Below are 19,124 nucleotides of genomic sequence, written 5' to 3'. Positions count from 1 at the left end.
ACTCGTTCTATTACTCTCTCTCCTGGTTCATTGACGTAGGCCGGACGTAACCTTTCGGCTTGTAAGTGATAAAAACAGGGCAGATGGATAAAGTATCAGCTGCCACGCTCGAACGCCCAACACGACCAACCGTTTGCATTGTAGGGGGCTACGAATTAAGGAAGGACCAACTGAAAGCCTCAAAACATGTATTCACAAATATGAAGAGTAAGTGCAAGAGACAATGTTCTGCCTAAATGACGTAACAGGTTGCCGATTACCACCAGGTCTCTCACACACACACACACACATTTTGGCACTTGGCTTGATTTGATTTCTGTGATCCGTTCGCGAGATGGTTTCTGCTCCGTACAATAATGACATTCAACCTCTAATGCATGACATTTATTTGCTTAGTTTTCCTTTCATGACATTTCACAGTATTACAAAACATAAAAAAACTTAAGACATGAAGTACAAAAAAAAAAGACATCATTGCGTCATACAAAAGGGTTACTTTTTCTTAAAGGTTAGTGGTTAAAAAGATCGTTTTATTTCTTAACGTAACTTTATCCACAGTGTGTCAGTAACATCACAGGCATTATTGTCTCTGCTTTAGCTTCGTTTGGTTCACAATATTAATACACAAATCCCTCTGGACAACAGGAATAAACATCAATAGTACTTAGCCCACTGAACAGTTTTGGTGCAATGATGCCCGTTATATAACATTGGCTGTTTATTGTCGAAGCACCAATGCGCTGACGTTGAGGTGAACATCACGGCAAAGTCGCAGCAGAATGTTTTGCTGGTGACTGAGGGTCCACGTGCGCGTCAGACCTTCGCGCATGTTTCTCTGCAGCTCCTCTCGGTCTCAAACTGGTTGTTGTTTCCCTGACAGCCTCCGAACCAGAACTGACCGCAGGAATTCGCTGTGGCGTCGTAGTACCACTTCGCCACGTAGTCCCGGCACGGTCCTGGATCCAGCACCTGGATGCAGCGCTCCGCTGCAGGCGACAAACAACAAGAAGTGTTGCATTTTAAGAAAAGTCTTCGGCCATGCTAAGTTTAGCGTGTTCATTTTCATTAAATACAAAGTATAACGAAGAATGATGTAATTGTCATTTGTTCCACGGGTACAAGTGTCAGGAAAAACTAAAATTTCGACCTGATTATGATGCTACAGGAGAAGTCTGGATTACCAAAGTTATTACAGTTCATCCTGATGGGAACATGAATGTGTGCACCAAATCTCATGGAGATCCATTAGAACATATTCAGTGCTTGTTTTTTGTCCCTTAATTGAGACTTTTAACATTTAAACCAATCATTTCTCCATCGAACAATCTCTTCAGCGGTTTCCTACCTGCGTAGGTGTCAGAAGGCAGCAGTGGAGGAGGCGTGGGCGGCTGTGTCTCCTCCTCCGACGGGGCCCTCGGAGTGGGACCCGACGGCCCGACGGCGCCCGTCATCACCTCGTGGTCGTCGTCGTCCTTCGTGTCAAACCGTGGGAGGAGCTCTGTGACCGGTCGGAAGGGCTCCCTGTCGAAGTGTGGGAACCTGGGAGCCTCCGAGTCGATCCTGTCGTCCGTCTCGGGTCTCGGTGGAGTGATGGGTTCTCTGGCGGGTTGCGACGCTGGAGGGCCGGGCTGTAACAGAGCAGAGACTGTTTCAGTCATCCAGGTAAGATCGATATAACCAGTGATACGTTAAACTGTTGTAACACAGCGTAAGTTCCCAAAAGGAGGTAAAGAAATGACTGGTTTGTTCTTCTCACCAACACATGAGCCCTCCTGTAGTCCCCTGTGAAGGTGGGGGTGTCGGTATCGGTCCTGTGCGGAGGCTCTCGAACGTCACCGGAGACCTCTGGGGTTCCTGGAGGCAGTCTGGAGCTCGGGACGGAGCTGAACAAACGTCTCGCTCCGTCCTCGCAGATACGACTCAGCAGTTTACCCTCCAGAGCTGCAACGTGAGAAGACCAAAACAGTAGATATGCAGTGACTATCTACCTGTACAGCCACAGTTTGAATGGAAGCAGTTTGGGTCGTGTTGCTCATGAGCACCATGGTCGTAGATGTTCCCGACATATTCATACAAAAGTCTGTATATTAAACTATTTAACAACTTTTTTGTTGTCAAAAATAGTGTGCTATGTAGTCTGTTAAAAGACTATATTTGTAAATAAAACATTTTTTAACCTTAATTTAACCAAGCGAGGATTTGTATGATATTATATTATTAGTTTTATACTATTTGTAGAATAAGACTTCAGTCGTGGCTGCAGAGTATTCTTTCCGACTTGTTTGATCCAAACATTTTCAATAACTCCGAGTCCAAAAGTAAAATCCGTCATTGCTGTGTTTATGTTGACGAAACCGGGGATTTTCATAAAATGTTCCCAAACTTAAAACAAATTCCTTGTCTGGTTCTGATGGGATCGTGATGAACGGCTCACCGGAAAGTGCTTTGAATTCCTCGATCTGGAACACGTGGTCGCTGTCGGACGCCACGAGGCTGAGCTCCTTCTTGAACTCCTCGTACAGAGGATCGCTCTCGTTCACCACGCCGACCACAAACGTCTCGACGCCACCGCCCCGGGCTTCTGACGTGGCGCTCTCCAGACTGACCGCGTCTCTTTTATCGGCCTGCCCGTCCGTGATGACGACGGCCACCTTCCTCACACCTGCCCGCGCCCCCTTGAACACCTGGTTGGCCTGCTGGATGGCGCTGCCCGTGAACGTGCCCTCGCCCAGGTAGGTCATGGAGCGCACCGCGGACTTGATCTCGTCGCGGGTGGCTTCCTGTCTGAGGCTGACCACCACCATGTTGATGTGGCTGTAAAGCACAACACCCACCCGCGTGGTGTCCCGGCCGACCGAGGCTCGGTCGATCAGGGCGTTTACAAAGTCTTTGATCCGGTTGAAGTTGTCCGGGCCGACGCTCTCGGAGCTGTCGATCACGAAAACCAGCTCCAACGGGGTTTGGCGGCAGGTCACTCCACAACCTCATGGAACCCAGAGACAGGTTATAGACGAGACAATGTACATAACAATAAAACAAAAAGTGAGTTTCTGATGACTTACTGCATATGGATCTCACTATTTTGATGATTTCTTCCCTCTGTGAAAGACAGCACAGCTTTTACTACAAACTGATCTGACACTGAGTTACGTAAAGAAATGAATCGCTGATTACGGCAAAGCTCTTTCATTTAAAGGTGTTCAAATCCAAATCAGTTGGAGCATTCTAGGATCTCTCTTTCAATTTTAGGATACAGTCTGACAAAGCCTCTGCACACCCGCATTCATCCATCTTCTGATGCTTCTTCAAGGCCGTGCAGCAGGGTTCGCTAAGTAGTCCAGCTCTCCCACCGGCAACATTTCCCAGCTCCTCCTGGGGGATCTCCAGGCTTTCCCAAGCCAGGTGAGATAAATAATCCCTCCAGCATGAACTCCGTCTACCCCTGGATCTCCTCCCGGATCACCTCTCGTCTGTGAGGCATCCTGATCCGAATCCCTCAACTGGCCCGTTTTGACGTGAAGGAGCAGCAGCTCGAGTCCCTTAACCTCTACATCTCTAATGCCACCGCACCGTCAAACACCTGAAAGTGACTAGAATGGTCAGAATAATTACCGTTTCTCCTAAAGTGGGGGACTATCTATAAAAAGGGCAACAACTCCGGCACTGTTCATCTGATGCGGACGTGAACGCCTTTAAATTAAAGCTGAAAGACAGCATTTAAACCGAAATCATGAAAAACACACCAACGTCTCAATATTGTTGACTGCTCTGCATGATTGTTACGAGTGATGCATGATACTTACTGTAAGTCCCGGCTCTCCCTTTTGTCCCAGTCGACCCTGTGATTTGAAACAGATCATCATTTATTAGCTGCTCACATATCGAGAGATTCCCTTGAGCGAACTTGCCGTCTTTAGCTTCTGTACTGCGAATATTCCCAGAGGAAACTAAATATTTTACGTTATATTTAGTTTTACAAATACAAAGAAAGTATTTTTGTGCATGTATTGTTAAATAGCTGCACAATATCACGGGGGACGTGATATAAAAGGGTTAAAAATGCACGAAAGTACCAAAGGTCCGATGGCTCCGGCCTCTCCTAGTTGTCCTTTGTCTCCACTTTTGCCTTTTTCACCTCTGAACCCTCGATCCCCCTGCAAGAGGAAAGAAACGGCCGTTAAATCACACGGTAGATATGCACACACCTGAACCTCTGATTCATAAAAGGTGAATATCGGCATGCTGAATGCAGTTTGTGCTGAAGTTATTCTCCTCTTTAGCTGGACGCCACTGACACAATTGCACATTTTGTATTTTTACTAGTTTTACTGTGACTTCATATTTCATAACACAGGTTCACTCTGCGGACATTCTGTCGTTACCTTGTCCCCATGCAGACCTTGTCCTGGAGGACCTCTGGGGCCGAGGATCCCCTGAAATCCAGTCTCCCCCTGAAACACAGCACAGTCAAAGACACAGCACAGCACAGTCAACACAGCACAGCACAGTCAACACAGCACAGCACAGTCAACACAGCACAGCACAGTCAACACAGCACAGCACAGTCAAAGACACAGCACAGCACAGTCAACACAGCACAGCACAGTCAACACAGCACAGCACAGTCAACACAGCACAGCACAGTCAACACAGCACAGCACAGTCAACACAGCACAGCACAGTCAAAGACACAGCACAGCACAGTCAACACAGCACAGCACAGTCAACACAACACAGCACAGTCAAATACACAACACAGCACAGCACAGTCAAAGACAACACGACGATGATGTCTGTCAGCACGTGTGCCTGGGACTCTAAATTATTTTTTTAACGTTAAAAAAAACACACGCATGAGTTTTAGCCATGATGAGGTTCATAAGACATGAAGTAGTTGAGTTGTTGAATGCTACTGTCTTGTCATTGAAATAACACTGCGCTCAGATTTTATCGTCTAGTTCAGCAGCTGACTGAAATAAGAGCTTTGTCTCATTTTACCATTTCATTCCAAGTCACTTTAGGCACATTTGTCTTCATGCTGAATTAGATTTTCCCCTCTCATATTTGAGTTTATAGTTCAGCAAGAATTTGACAGGAAAGGAAATGCTTTTACTGCTTTACAAAAGTAGATTAATGTCCCTCCAGCGAGTCCGGTCACGGGACAATTTCCCTTCATAAACCACCAAATACAGCTGGTTATGAACTGCAGCTACTGACATCGTACGACGTTACCTTTGGTCCTTGAATGCCTTCTCCAGGTGACCCTTGTGCACCATCTGCTCCCCTTTGGCCAAGTGAACCCTGCAGGGAAAGACAACTTCCTGAAGTCTCTCTGGATACCAAAATGAATTTAGTTCTAGTTTTAAAAACAATCGCGTACGAGTCGTCGTTTAGAACAGGACAGAATACCTTTGGACCAATTAGGCCAACTCCAGCTGGCCCAGCAGGTCCAGGAGGTCCAGGCAAGCCTCTGTCTCCCTGAACAGGAAGCAGATTGTAAGTTACACCTCATCCTGACGGCCCAATGCTCCGGAGAAGGACAAGCTACCTCGCGAACTACTTCACAGCCGCGCTGACGTCTGTTCTCCCCATAACAACGAACAACAATCGCCAGTTTCTTTCGTACCGGTCAAATAACCATGGAAAACTGTTTCTGTGGCTTTTCCTCAGGTGAACTTTCACCTTTGTTCCAGGTAAACCGACGCCATCTGATCCGGTCTCTCCCTTCAGACCAGGAGGCCCCGGAAGTCCCTAAGAAAGACGCGGTGAGAGGATTACACAGTGCGGGGTGTAAAGAGATAAAGGGGGCTGTGGTGTAGGTTCATACTCACTGTAGAGCCGGGGTAACCGTCACCTTTAAGTCCAGGCGTCCCAGGACGCCCTGCAGACCCTCTGTCCCCCTTAAAACCAAAACATGCCTCCATTACACCGGTAGCTTTCATGGGACCAGTGAGGAGTAAACCGTAACTCACCTTGGGTCCAGTTAAACCCGTCCCCGGCTCTCCTGCAGCTCCAGCGGGACCCGGTCGGCCCAGTTCTCCCTGACAAAAGGAGGAGATGAGTTGTTGCTGTTGAGAGTGACAGCAGCTGTTTGTTTGCACCACATGGGCTCACTGTACCTCGGCACCAGCTACGCCCCTCGCTGGTGGTCCAGTTGCACCTGGTGGACCCATATTTCCTGGTTCCCCCTGAAAATAAAACCACTTATCAGGCCAATAATAGACGAGGCAACAAGGCAGAACTCGGACTTCTGCAGTTTCATTGTATGGATTGTGTTCGGTTTAAGATTATAATACTTTAAAGACTGTTGTTAGATTACATGAATCGTATAAAGCCTGTATTTTAATGGAAATTAGACCATTAATGCAACATGTTTTGGGGTGTTCATTAATCATATGTTTCCTGTTCAGAATACACTGTCACCTTTAACCTTTCATAATAGCATGTATTGTCTTGCATCTTTGTATATTTGTCGATTTAAAGAAAGGGATACGATATGTTTTAATCATTTCTCAGCCGCTTCTCGCTGGTTTTTAGGTCAGCCAGCTTTGGTGGCGTCTCCTGAAAGAACGGAAGATAAGATGACGCTAAAACTCAAATCCCTGTTTTTAACAGTCTTTTATTCCCCGATCACAAACTCAATTAAAAGAAGCAATACCACAGTGTAGAAATACTCTGCTACAAGGAAAAGTCCTACATTTTTTAATTGAAGTAAAAGCATAAAAATATACAAAAGTACTCGAAATTATTATCACTGATTAAAGTGCGTGTCACTTTCATTGTACAGCTAATCTGAATAACTTGATATGCTGCTGGGCAGCTTGATCTATGAAGATATATCATTTTGACTTTGTTTAATATTTTGTATTAATAATCTGAATCAAATGCAAAATAACGACAGTGGTAAATACATTCGTGAAATAAATGTTGGACTAAAAAGTAAAGTCAAATTGAAATACGAGTACAAGTACCTCAAAATCGTAGTACAGTACTTGAGTGAATGTACTTCGCTGCTCTCCTGCACTGCACTTCTATCAGATGTGACAACGTTTTCCTCACAACTTCATTCTAAGGTCTAGAAATGTGGCAGCATTATTCCAAGTTAACAACACTTCACTGTGATGAATCTACTGACCTTTGACCCCATCGGCCCCACAGGACCGACTGCACCCGGTTGTCCTCTGGTCCCCCTGTCCCCTCTGTCTCCCTGCCAAAGTAACGCAACACTGTCGCTCATATTCCTTGAAATAATCTGTTGAGATGATCATTCCACCGCTCATATGAGGAAGTCTGTTACCTTCCCGCCAGGTGAGCCTTTACCAGGAGCACCGTCAGGTCCTCTGGGCCCCGGTAACCCATCGTCACCCTGCCGTCATTTGAAAACAGTCAATGAAGCAGCAGACTGGTAAGAAATATTAATACATTTTATATTCATATATATCTGTAAAAAAAGGAGAAAACTAGGTTCAGGTTATGAAGTTACCTTTTGTCCCGAGGCCCCATCCTCTCCTGGCTCACCTGGTATACCTGTTAACCCCTCGGAGCCCGGGTCACCCTGAGAGAGGAAAGTTCATCAGAGAGTCAAGTAAACGACTGAACTGCAACGGAGCTAAAGTGTGTGTGACCTGCAATTTTAGACGTTTGCTCAGCTGAGGATCTCTACTCGCTGCTGCTTAGCTTAGCTTAGCATAAAGACTGGAAGTAGGGGGAAAAGCTAGCCAGGGTTTCTCAAATGTAAGAAACATCAATAAATACACCTCCCAGCAGCTTAGTATGTATGTGTTGCTAAGCTAACTAGCTTCACACTCAGCACACGGGCATGAAAGTGGTATCGATCTCCTCGTCTAACTCTCGACCAGAAAGTAAATCGGCGTATTTCGTTGAAAGGGAACTCTACTGCAGAGCGATGAGAGAGTGAAGTCGTGTTTGGAGGACTCACTTTAGGTCCTGGCTCTCCGACACCTGTCTCACCGGTCAGTCCGGGCTCACCTGTGAGGCCCTGGTTCCCCTGAAAACAACAATCACACAGTGAGCGAGATATTCAGTGGACTCTGTAGGACAGAGCGAATAAACAATTCACTCTCAGTGATCCACGGCTAAATGTGAAATAAACACATCTGAGATTATAAATCCAGCAAGAGCAGTCATGAGACCGATTCAGACTCCCGGGGATGTGATTGACAGGCCAGCTACGTATTTCTGTGATGAAATATGCAAAATAACTTAGAGGCAATCAGACGGAGAATCAGCCGACTGTCAATCATAATTATGATCTGAGTTGGTGTCTCTGAGGCAAACATCCTGTTAGTTATCTTCTTACCTTTGCTCCGGTTATTCCAGTACCTGGAGCTCCTCTGGGGCCTGCAGCACCGACTGGGCCTCGGTCCCCCTAAAGGTCAGAAAACGCACCAATCAGAATGAGCTGAGCAGCTTTGAGACGCTGGAAAACTTTCTGTGCGTTACTTCAGTGAAAGTACTTCAAGAACCCTGTAAAAATACTGCATTCAAAACATTACTTGAGTAAAAGTATGTACGAATTATCAGCAAAATGTACTTAAAGTATCAGAAGTTAAAGTATTGACAGTGTTTTACTGTTATTTATGAAGTTTCTGGATTAACACTACTGCTGCATTCATGTGTATGCTGCATTTCACTGCTGTAGTTTAAGGTTGTGCTCATTTAAACTCTTTTATATGCTGTTGGCAGTGGTGCAATGTAACTTATAACAAAACATCATATTTTATAAGCTTACACAATGTTTTATAGGCAAGTAACTCGTAACTAAAGCTGTCAAATAGAAAGTACGATTTGTTCCTGTGAAACGTAGAATTAGAAGATGGCATGAAAAGAAAAGACTGTACAAGCACATGTACAGTAAATGTACTGAGTAAGTTTCCAGTGAGTCAGCACCTGCATCAGTGATGAATGCAGCTTTTACCTGTTCCCCTTGAAGTCCTGAACCAGGAGCACCGACTGGACCAGGAGACCCAGGCGGCCCGTGACTTCCCTGAATAAAGAAATACGGCGATCACAGAAATCAAAGAGCCACCTCTGTATCCACCTCTGTATCAGAGCATGAGGCGTGGGCGAGTACGAGTAAAGGTTGCAGTATCAGCAGCCAGTTCCCTCAGCTTGAGGAAACATCTAAGATAACAAGGCTGAGCGGTACGACCGAGGAGTTCTATCACCCGATCATTTTTATGATCACCGATTGTGATTTTCAGAAAACACATGATTCAAATGAATACCTTTTCATACCTCCCACCCCTGTTAGAAATGTATCCCGGTACATTTTGAGTTTAACTTACCTGGTCACCTTTGACCCCAGCACCAGCAAGTCCTCGATGGCCTCTGGGACCGTCGTACCCTCGATCGCCCTGAAACAAAAGGTGCAAAGAGAGACGCACTCTGGACGTCATCACGCTCAAGCGTCACACATGTGCAGCATGTTTCACATGTGAAGGCCAGTGATGTACAGTCCTGAGTAAACACACAGTGATTTGTAGCAGTCAGTGAAACATTCTCTGCTTGTGATCACTCTGCTTTTTGCACCTGCAGTGAACGTCATCAGATAACTCTGCACCTTGGAGCTACACTTTTGTGTCGGCTCCATAAGGAAGCGGCTCCAGACTGCTCCTCTGTGTATTTCAACCCTTCTTCTTTCGGTGAATATTGATGTAATATTCATTTTAACAGGGACGAGCACGTAATGTGGACCGATGACACATAGCCTGAGCTCGGCTGCAGGGCCTTCATGCAAATACATACAACACACGTACACAGCAATACACACAATGATACGACAACAACACTGGAAAACAAGGATAATTGCAGGACCCATGCAAAGCCTTGTATGTTTATCACAATAAGTACTGACGATAACCTTTTACATGTGTTTAGAATCAGAATGAGATTATTTGCCACGGAGGTTTTCACATAAAAGGGATTTCCCTTCGGGTCGTGACGCATAACGGTCACAATAAACAAAGTATAACTTATTTTTGTTTGAGTTTTTTTCTTCAACTTGCAGCAACTAATAAGTATGACGAGTTCAAATCAATATATTCTTAATTAACTGTTGCACAGAATTGAGAGCCACCTCCTTCAGCCGACACGGGGTTCAACACGCGACCCACCTTCGGCCCTGGAAGCCCCTCTCCAGGTGGTCCGGGGACTCCTTGCACTCCTGGTGATCCTGGGGGACTCTGGATCAAAGGAAAGACTTGTAATGAAAGTCTGCACACGTGAAGACATGAAATAGTACAGAGGCAGCTATAAGACGACGTGGTTCTACATGAGACGGACTAAAGGTGCAACATTGCATGTTGTGTGCTGCAGGTGGCAGCAGTGCTGTGAAAACTCTTCAAAACTTCAATTCCCAGGAATCCTGGAATGGGTCGGGAGTAAAGTGAACATGCTCATGGAAAACATAAAAACAAAGGCCAACAGATGGAAAAGTCATCTTGCATATGGGATTCAGCTTTCTCTGGATTCCCACTCACCGCTCTGCAGGAAAAGGTTTCTGTTCTCATCTTTATCCCGATAAAGTATTGTACTTAAGTACAATTGTGAGGTACTTTACTTATAATGAGTAATTCTTAGTAATTCTATTTCCCGCTACTTTATAAATCTACTCCACTTGTACTTTTTCCACCACGATATATATTTAAAAACTACAGTTACTAGTTACTTTGCAGAATGATGATTTTACATCAAATGCATATTCTCACCGTATAAAGAACGATACGTTGCTCCAGGTGTAATAACTATATAGATATAATGTCATGCATATGAACTATCCAGCAGAGTATACTGTCGTGAATAACGAGCTCCACCTCAGCTGTGATACTAAAATCCTGCAAATGTGTCAATGCATCAATAATAACAATCCAATTATTAACACTCTCAGAGGGGATATTCTGCTCGACAAGTACTTTTACTTGTGATACTGTAAGTTACTTTAGCAGGTAATACTTCAGCTCTTTTACTTAACATTTTGAATGCAAGACTTTTACTTGTATTTGAGAGTATTTTCACAGATCTTTTTAAAGACATGAGTACTTCTTCCACCACTCAAGACCTCGATGCATTAATACAAGACAAGAGCATGTTTTCACACTCACTGGTTGTCCTGGTTCTCCGATACCAACAGGACCTGTGGGACCGGATCTTCCCTGGATGCCTTGTTCACCCTGTAAGCATCAAACAGCACCATTCAACCACTTTAACACCGTCCAGCATTTATTCTGTCTCTGGAAGGGGTTCGTTAGTTTCTCACTGTCAGAGAAAATAACTTGATTAAAGGGGCTATCTCATCAAACGATCTTCTTCCTAAACTGTTCTGTAACTGAGTGGGACAGGTGTGGTTATTCACAGCGTAATGATACTAACATGATACTATAACAGATTAAAAAAGATTAGGACCTGAATAACACATTTAAATACTAATTGGTTTTCAGCTGAAAGGTTTTACTCTTTAAGTAATTATACTTGTCTGTATTATTAAAGAATTATGATGTACATCACAAAACAGTACCGTGAGAATACATTTAGGCTCATTTTAGGAAGATTATATGACTGTTTTTTTAATGTTTTTTTTTTTGTTGGTATAAAAGAGTTACCTTGGCTCCTGGGAACCCGATACCAATGTCCCCCGGTGGTCCAGAAGCACCGTTGGGTCCTCTGTCCCCCTGCAGCAAGTAAACAAGTTCAGAGGTTTGTATGTCATGTGATGGCAGTTCAACACTGCAAAAAGATGTTCAATTAAATGAGAAACAGTGTCCATGTAGTCCCTCTGTATGCACGAACATGTAATGTGTTGTTGTTTAAAATGAATTAAAACAAGTCTTCATTCCTGCAGGTCGCTTGGATAATTCACTAATATCAGAGCAATCTTTTCTACGCAAAATAACCACCAAGTACAACCGAGTTTCATCCCTAATTAATGCCAATAACATATTTTTACAGAAGTCACTGCAACATTCTCTGCAATATTTCTTTCTTCTTAGTTGGATTTAAATGATCTGTGCTCTCCTCGTTCCTAAAATGCTTGAAAAATAGATTTAACAGATGCTGTGCAACTAATGAATGAAGTTTGTGTCATTTACAGTATTATCTTAGTGATATCTGGTAGAAAATACTGTTTAAAATATCACATATTATACAGTGAGGCCAAATGGCCTGTCGTCTTGTTTCAACCTTTTGTGGCATTTAGGAAATAAAGACCAGTCCTTTGTTCCTTCGGTAAAACTTGAAAAATATCTGGAATTCTTTCCTGGAAGTGCTATAAATCACGTTACATGTCATGTGTATAAAGACATCTTTGTTAAAAAGCTGTGGGGAAACTGTGGCATCAGCATCTTATTAACCCTGGGCAGCGGTTTTAAAGGTTGTTTTCATGTTGCCCCCACATGTTGTGTGGAGAAGTGTCTGCAGGGCGCTGCATGTCAATGCTTTTCCACTGTTCAGGGGGAAAATAGCCGCACATTTCGAATTGATCTTCGACAACTATATTCTCTTCAGTTGTGCAAATAATCATAACTTTACAGACAGACTGCTCTGCGTCTTTGGGATGCTGATGGATGGAATTTATCATCTCAAAAGATTGTGTTCATACTAAACAAACAAGGTACAAGGTGTTTTTATGTGTGTGTTTTTTTTACTTTGGACAGAGCCAGGCTAGCTGTTTCCCCCTACTTCCAGTCTTTATGCTAAGCTAAGCTAAATGAATTGCCTCCTGGCTCTATAGCTCCATACTCAACGCACAGACATGAGAGTGGTACCAGCGGCTTACTCTCTGGAAGAAGGCGAATAAATGTATTTCCCAAAATATCAGACTTTTCAAACTGTATTTATCTCATAACTTTGGCAGATGAGGAAACAAATACAGAACATTATTACAGGCAACCCTTTAGTAACGTCAATAGTTTTCTTTAAAAAGATCTCTGACAAAAACGAAGTTCTAATGTACTTTAGAAAAAGATGAAAAATGTAACTGGGGAACAACTGATGACTTTGAATTATGACGTTCTCCTCACAATCTGATTATTTCCCCACAAAACTCATTGTTTTTTGTTTCGCAGCGTACATTGCTGTCTGCCACAGTGTGATATCTTAGTGATACTGGGAGGTATTTAGAATCTTCGTACATTTTTTATTTCTTAAGATCCACGACTTTAATCCAGCCAATCAAACTGTTGCTGCTGGAAACTGTCGAACTAATTTAAATGGAGGTTTTGGGAGAACTTACTTTAGGTCCTGCTGGGCCCTCAGGTCCCATGTCTCCTGGAGGTCCTATTGCAGCCTGCAAAACAAATAAAAAGCATACACAATGCAACACTCAAGTTTGCTTTAATAATCAAACCCATAATTGTGCCGTACCTACTATTTGCAGCCCTGATTTCTCTAAATTCTGCGACCAAACTTTGATCATGTATGAGTCTAAAATGAAGCCCCCACGTTGTCTGACCAAGCTGCAGGTCAAAACCAACCCACCACCTCTGAAACCGCTCAAACCAACACTCGCGCCTTTCATGTCCTTCGATTGTCAGGCCAAGCTCACAAAACAACACGGTTATACTGACACTGTGCCAGGAGCACCAGGGGAGGAAGAGTGGTGCTGGGCGGCCCGGTCCACGCACTAATCCCACCACACAGTCTGTTCCTGCAGAAGAATAATATCCTGCAAGCCTGGATTCACTGCTTTGGACAGCCACATCAGTATCAGGATTACCCATAATCCAATATTCACATTCCATTAGTGCAGAGATGAAAAGGAGACAAATTCCACTTTCATTTTTCATATCGGAGAGAGAAGAGACTGTCTGATGTCTGCGTATCAGCATCAACAGCAGGCAGTAAACCGTATGTTCAGGAGCATGAAGGATGAAATCATGAAACGGCTGCTGAAGGGGAGACCCCGGGGTGAATAGGGTCAAATATTTAACGAATACATATCACCATGAAATCCCCACAGAGGTTCTCCTGCATTTGGACAATTTTTGTTTTTTGAAAATAGGCAAATGAGGCATTATCTTATTACACATGTGCTCATTCTTATTCATTTGGAGATTTGTGGCTCAGAGTCTGAGAACATGTTCACATGTACGACGTTATGTTCACTGTCTTTTCTCAGTTGCATAGCATGCTAACATGTGGTGATCAGCACCAAACAAACGGTGAAGCGGAGGTTGTTGAGTGTCAGTCGTTCTGCAGGTATGAACACTTTAAAATCTTGACCTGATGATGGCGCTACATGAAAAGTTAAACGTTTATGCAAGTTTTTAGAATTCATCATGAAAGTTGTTGAGACAACTCGCTCAAAACCTCAAATGTGAATCTCCTGGTGGCGAGAAGAGGGAAAGCATAGGGTTCATCCTCTGCAGACCATGAATGCTTGTAAACCTTCATTGATGAAGTGGCAATCTTGAAGACATATTTAATAAGCAGGTAGCTCTTTTTGTATATATTTTGGACTTACACCTTATTAATTTACATTAAATTAGTATTTTTTTCTACTTTGTATTGCCACTGCTACACAACAAGCTTCCCTTGGTATTAATAAAGTTCTTATTTTATCTCTAAATATGCTTTAACAGTAGACGCAGAAAGACAGGAAATGCTTCTTTCTAAATATATAGAATTAGCCTGTAAAACTATTTTTAGGGTTTAAAATGTTAAAACCAAGATGGATAATCGTTAACATTTATTGAATAGAAAAAAAGACATCTGGCTGCGCTGCACCTGTTCTCCTTTTGTTCCTCGCTGCCCTGGCGGTCCCTCGGGTCCCTGCAAAGTGATGCAAAAAAATCAGTACGAGAGACAAAGTATGAGGTGTTGATTGAAATAATGTAGTTAATAATGTTCATACGGTGTCACCCTTCTCCCCCGGAGTGCCGCAGTCTCCTCTCTCCCCCTAAAAGACCAAAGGTTAGACGCCATTAAACGGGAAGAGAATAAAACAACTCATGAGCATGCTGCTGAAGCTCAACCTCACCCACCTTGTATCCCTTATAGCCTGGACGACCCTGTAAAAGGCGAAACAGTTTTAACATCTGAATTTCATCCCAGAAGAACTTGGTAATTCAAGATTTTTGAATTTTTTTACCTCTGGACCATCACTTCCAGGTCGACCGTTCAAGCCCGACTCCCCCTTTAAAAAACAGAACAACTTAAAAGGAGCTGCATTACAATCAGACACTAGAATAGTTTGTGTCTTTGTGAGATGACTTACCCTCCCTCCCTTGAGACCAGGTGTCCCTCTGAAGCCTGCATCCCCTTTTCTACCCTGGGATTAGTAATAAAGTCTTAGTCTGATACTCAAAGATGAGACGCTGATACGTACGTTTGTGATGAAGGAATGCAGAACGAGTATCCTGTCATTTTGGTAAAGATTGTAGTTTTTGAACGGAACTCACTGGACTTCCTTGAGGGCCCCTCTCTCCTCTTTCACACAAACACACTTGAGCCTGTGGACACTAACACGGAGACAAACAAAGTCAATGCAACCATTCACACCAAATAAATATAGAAGGAAGAAATACTGGATTGCATTGAAAGACTTACCTCATCCAATGCGACTGCACCCTGGATGCAAAACACGGGACAAGACATGTCAATGACAGTTCCTTCAATCGCAGAAAATATCAATTTATTGGCCTTTAGTGAAGTCTTGGTGCGAGCTATAATTGTGAATGAATGATATCACACATGTCTGGAAAGCAGAACAAGCCATGCATCTCTCTCAGACAGACGTGCAGATATTTGACATTTCTCTGTGTGTGTTTTTGTGGAAAATGCAAAGCAGGCGGGAAAGCCCCGGTCATGCAGACACAAGCGCGTGACGGAGAAGTGAAGCCGCTGTGAGGACAGAACATGAACCTCTTCTGCGCGCTGCCGTCACTGCGACCGGCTGCTGGGTGTTTTTAACCATTCATTCTCTAGTCTATGTCCTGGGTTGGATCTATGATCTGCCACAGTGTCTTTCTTGCTACCACCACTAGGGGTCGCCAAAGTCAGAACTTTTAATTTCCTACACATACAGCAGGGGAATAAATAATTATGATTTACAGACGTTAGATCATCCAAAACTCTGCTGCTAGGATTTGAGTCTGACTTGGAAACGTGATCACATTTCAACAATCCTGGCTTCCTCACACTGGCTACCTGTTGCTTTTAAAGTTGCTTTTAAGATATTATGAATTACATACAAAGCCCTGAGAGGCCTCACATCAAGTTATCTATCAGATGTCTTATTGCAATATGTCCCGCACCCTGAGATCCTCGTTTGTGTTGTGTTCCGCGTTGCACCAAGGTCCAGATTCTCACATGAAGGCGATCGGGTCTTTGCAGTCAGGGCTGGAAACTCATCTTTTCAATCACTTTTAAAAACCTACTTTTCTAGAATTGCTTTTCTGTGATTTACTGTATGTTTTATGACATAAAAAAAAAAAGGTTTTGGGCGTTTATTTCTCTTAATTCTCTTTGTATTTAAAATATGTTCAGTTTTTATCATAGAGCACTTTGTAACAGTGTTTTGAAAGATGCTAAATAAAAAAAATGATTTAAATTTTTTTATCCACAAAACAAAATACACAAACCGATGTGTCTGTTGGAGTTATTCCAACACTTCTTGCTTTGGGATACCACGGAGGCATGCCACCCTGACACTCACCATCTCCTTGAGCATCTTCTCCTCCAGCTGAGGATCCAGAAGACTTTGGACAAACTGCTGAGCGGGTGTGCTGGCGATGGCGCGGAGCTTGGCGTTATTCTGACGCTGCTGACTGATGCCCGACAGACCAACGGTGAAGAACGTTATGCCGTGACCTTTGGCCTCCGCCGCAGCCGCGATCACATCGGGGCTGCGGGGATGGTCGACCCCGTCAGTCATCAGCACCACAACCCTGACGCTGTCCGCCGGCGTCTCCTGCACCAGCAGCTGCGAGGCGTTGGTGACGGCGTAGGTGGTGTAGGTGCCGTGGCCGATGTAGCTCATGGTGCTGACTCGACCGTGAAATGAATCCAGGTCTTTCCAGGCCGAGAACCGGTGCTCCACGGACACGGAGCTGCTGTACTGAAGGGCGGCCAGGCGCATCTTCAGCGTCCAGCCGGCTACCTGCAGCATAGAGAGGCGGGTGCTGAAGCTCAACACGAAGGCCTTCTGCTTCTCAAACAGGAGTATCTTTGCACTCTCGGAGCTGTCCAGGATGAAAGCCACCTCCAGTGAACATGTCAGACCTGTGGCAGAAGAGACAAGGAAACCTCGGGTGAATGCGGAGATTCACAACACTGAAGACAAGAGAGTCTGGAGAAGGTTGCAGCTCCACAGTCCTTTCAGTCGATATTTTTATCCGAAGTGCTTCGCAATGTGCAAGCTACCATTCAACCTGAGGTGCTGGCTGACCATCAGGGGCAATTTGGGTCTTTCCCAAGAAAGAGCTGGAGATTTAACCTCTATATCTGTGGACCCACAGCCCCCCACCGATGATCCCCCCGTGACCCGGAAGCTGTGGATTTGTGGGTTCAAACACTGGCTCAAAAAGCTGAAAAGCCCCTCAGTTTGTGTCTGTGTGCTGTGAAACTCTACAAATGTTGTACATTGTGACTGAAGCTGTGGCTGTTGTAAGTCCTACCGTGAGTCTGTTACACAGGATCCAGTGACACACCTTCACCACCAACATGTGGATACCTCATATAAAGAGATTACCGTTTCCTCCACCGTCATGCTGCCTGTAGTTGTTCCTGCGTCCTGTCCTCTGGCCCGGGGCCTCGTGTACGAGAGCCAGCAGCAGAAGGCAGACCCCCACTCCTCTCCTCAGGTTTCCCCTCAGCGACTTTTCCATCCTGGCAGAGAAAGCAGTTTGCGAGACAAAGCGATGAAGTGCATAAACTTACTGTATGTGCAAAGCACAACATATGCAGCCAGTATCATAGGATTCAAATGTTACTATCGTGCAAAGTGTCAGACAATAATAATATTACCATAACTTGTTCCAATCATACTGTTCCTGGTGCTGATAATGTGCTTTAACTATGACATTAATACAGATCCAATCCAATATTATGAGCCTGAACAAATTGCAAATGCTGCAACTTTTAAGTAATCTGCAAAGTAATTGAGTTCATGCAGAGTAAACCTCTAAATGTACATCTTTGAGAAACATGAACTCATGACTTGTCTAAGCTGTCGTACACACGCATTAAAGCTGTCATTTAAACTGTAACCATGACACAAGTAACCAAATTAAGGTTGCATCCTGTATTAGGCATGCAAAGAAAGAAGTTATTTTACCTAGAATCTCATTTAGCTGCAGTCGGTGCTTGTAGTCCAGTCGGCTGTGGCGCTTTGGAGCGACATTTCACCGCGTAATGAAGTCTTATCAACCGGGTTGAATCCAACTGAGGACCGTCAGATGAGCTGGTGCGCTGTGCGTGTAGCCGGGGGGCTCTGGGCCCGCTCCAACATTTCAGCGCTGGTTCACTTCAGAGCCGAATATTTTTTTCCTGACTCTGTGGCTGTTCACTGAACACAACAACTTTCTGCAGGAATATTAGAATAGCGTAGAAGACGGACGACAAATTAATTTATCACCCTAAAATGATATTAACATATAATTATCCAAATAGAGCTCCCGCAATAGTGCAGACACACTACTCGGTGAGAATATTAAAGGAGCATTGGGGTTTGTTTTCGTCCAGTGAGTTCTCATGGAAAGTCTACTGACATTTGGAGGGTTCATACAGTCTTTGCTTTGTATTTTGGGAAGTTGCACATGGAGATTTTTTGGATGCTCTGCGTAAAAGTCCCAAATGAGATTATTTTACTTTTCCACTTTCCGCCCACTAATGCGAAAACCAGATGTATGATTTCATGTACAGTGCAGAAATTACTTATAGGAGACTACTTGTAAAATGCGAGCACAACTCTGTGTACATTGATTACCTTCCGAGAAGAATATGTTCAATTAATCTGCTAAATCTTAATCGATTATCTAAAATATCTAGATGTAGTGGGTTTTGAATTTCTGTATCTGTATTTTCACATACTTTGGTTACGGCGCCCTCTGGTGGTGAACTGCACGCATAACCGCGCCTAACCGGAACCTTAGAGTATCTAACGTTCC

General features: G+C 44.0%; 1 protein-coding gene across 1 annotated transcript; it reads right to left on the bottom strand.

Moving 5' to 3' along the window:
- Positions 1-369: 369 nt before the first annotated feature.
- col28a1b (collagen, type XXVIII, alpha 1b) lies at positions 370-18,678 on the bottom strand. Its single transcript, XM_079275653.1, has 35 exons — positions 18,293-18,678; positions 17,708-17,844; positions 16,673-17,238; positions 15,565-15,585; positions 15,417-15,476; positions 15,233-15,286; positions 15,107-15,151; positions 15,000-15,026; positions 14,870-14,914; positions 14,743-14,787; positions 13,250-13,303; positions 11,622-11,690; positions 11,124-11,192; positions 10,137-10,205; positions 9,309-9,377; positions 8,939-9,007; positions 8,321-8,389; positions 7,940-8,008; positions 7,484-7,555; positions 7,298-7,366; positions 7,136-7,207; positions 6,120-6,188; positions 5,973-6,041; positions 5,832-5,900; positions 5,683-5,751; positions 5,410-5,478; positions 5,233-5,301; positions 4,383-4,451; positions 4,074-4,154; positions 3,804-3,839; positions 3,063-3,099; positions 2,435-2,983; positions 1,757-1,941; positions 1,346-1,628; positions 370-986 (listed from the first exon to the last, which is right to left on the bottom strand). The coding sequence occupies exons 2-35, from the start codon at positions 17,841-17,843 to the stop codon at positions 814-816; spliced, it is 3,576 nt and encodes a 1,191-aa protein (XP_079131779.1). The 5' UTR covers position 17,844; positions 18,293-18,678; the 3' UTR covers positions 370-813.
- Positions 18,679-19,124: the final 446 nt, after the last annotated feature.

The sequence above is a fragment of the Melanostigma gelatinosum genome (assembly GCF_949748355.1).
Source record: "Melanostigma gelatinosum genome assembly, chromosome: 9".
Classification (NCBI taxonomy): Eukaryota; Metazoa; Chordata; class Actinopteri; order Perciformes; family Zoarcidae; genus Melanostigma; species Melanostigma gelatinosum.
The sequence above is the reverse complement of the archived record's forward strand: the minus strand, read 5'-3'. Positions and strand labels throughout refer to the sequence as shown.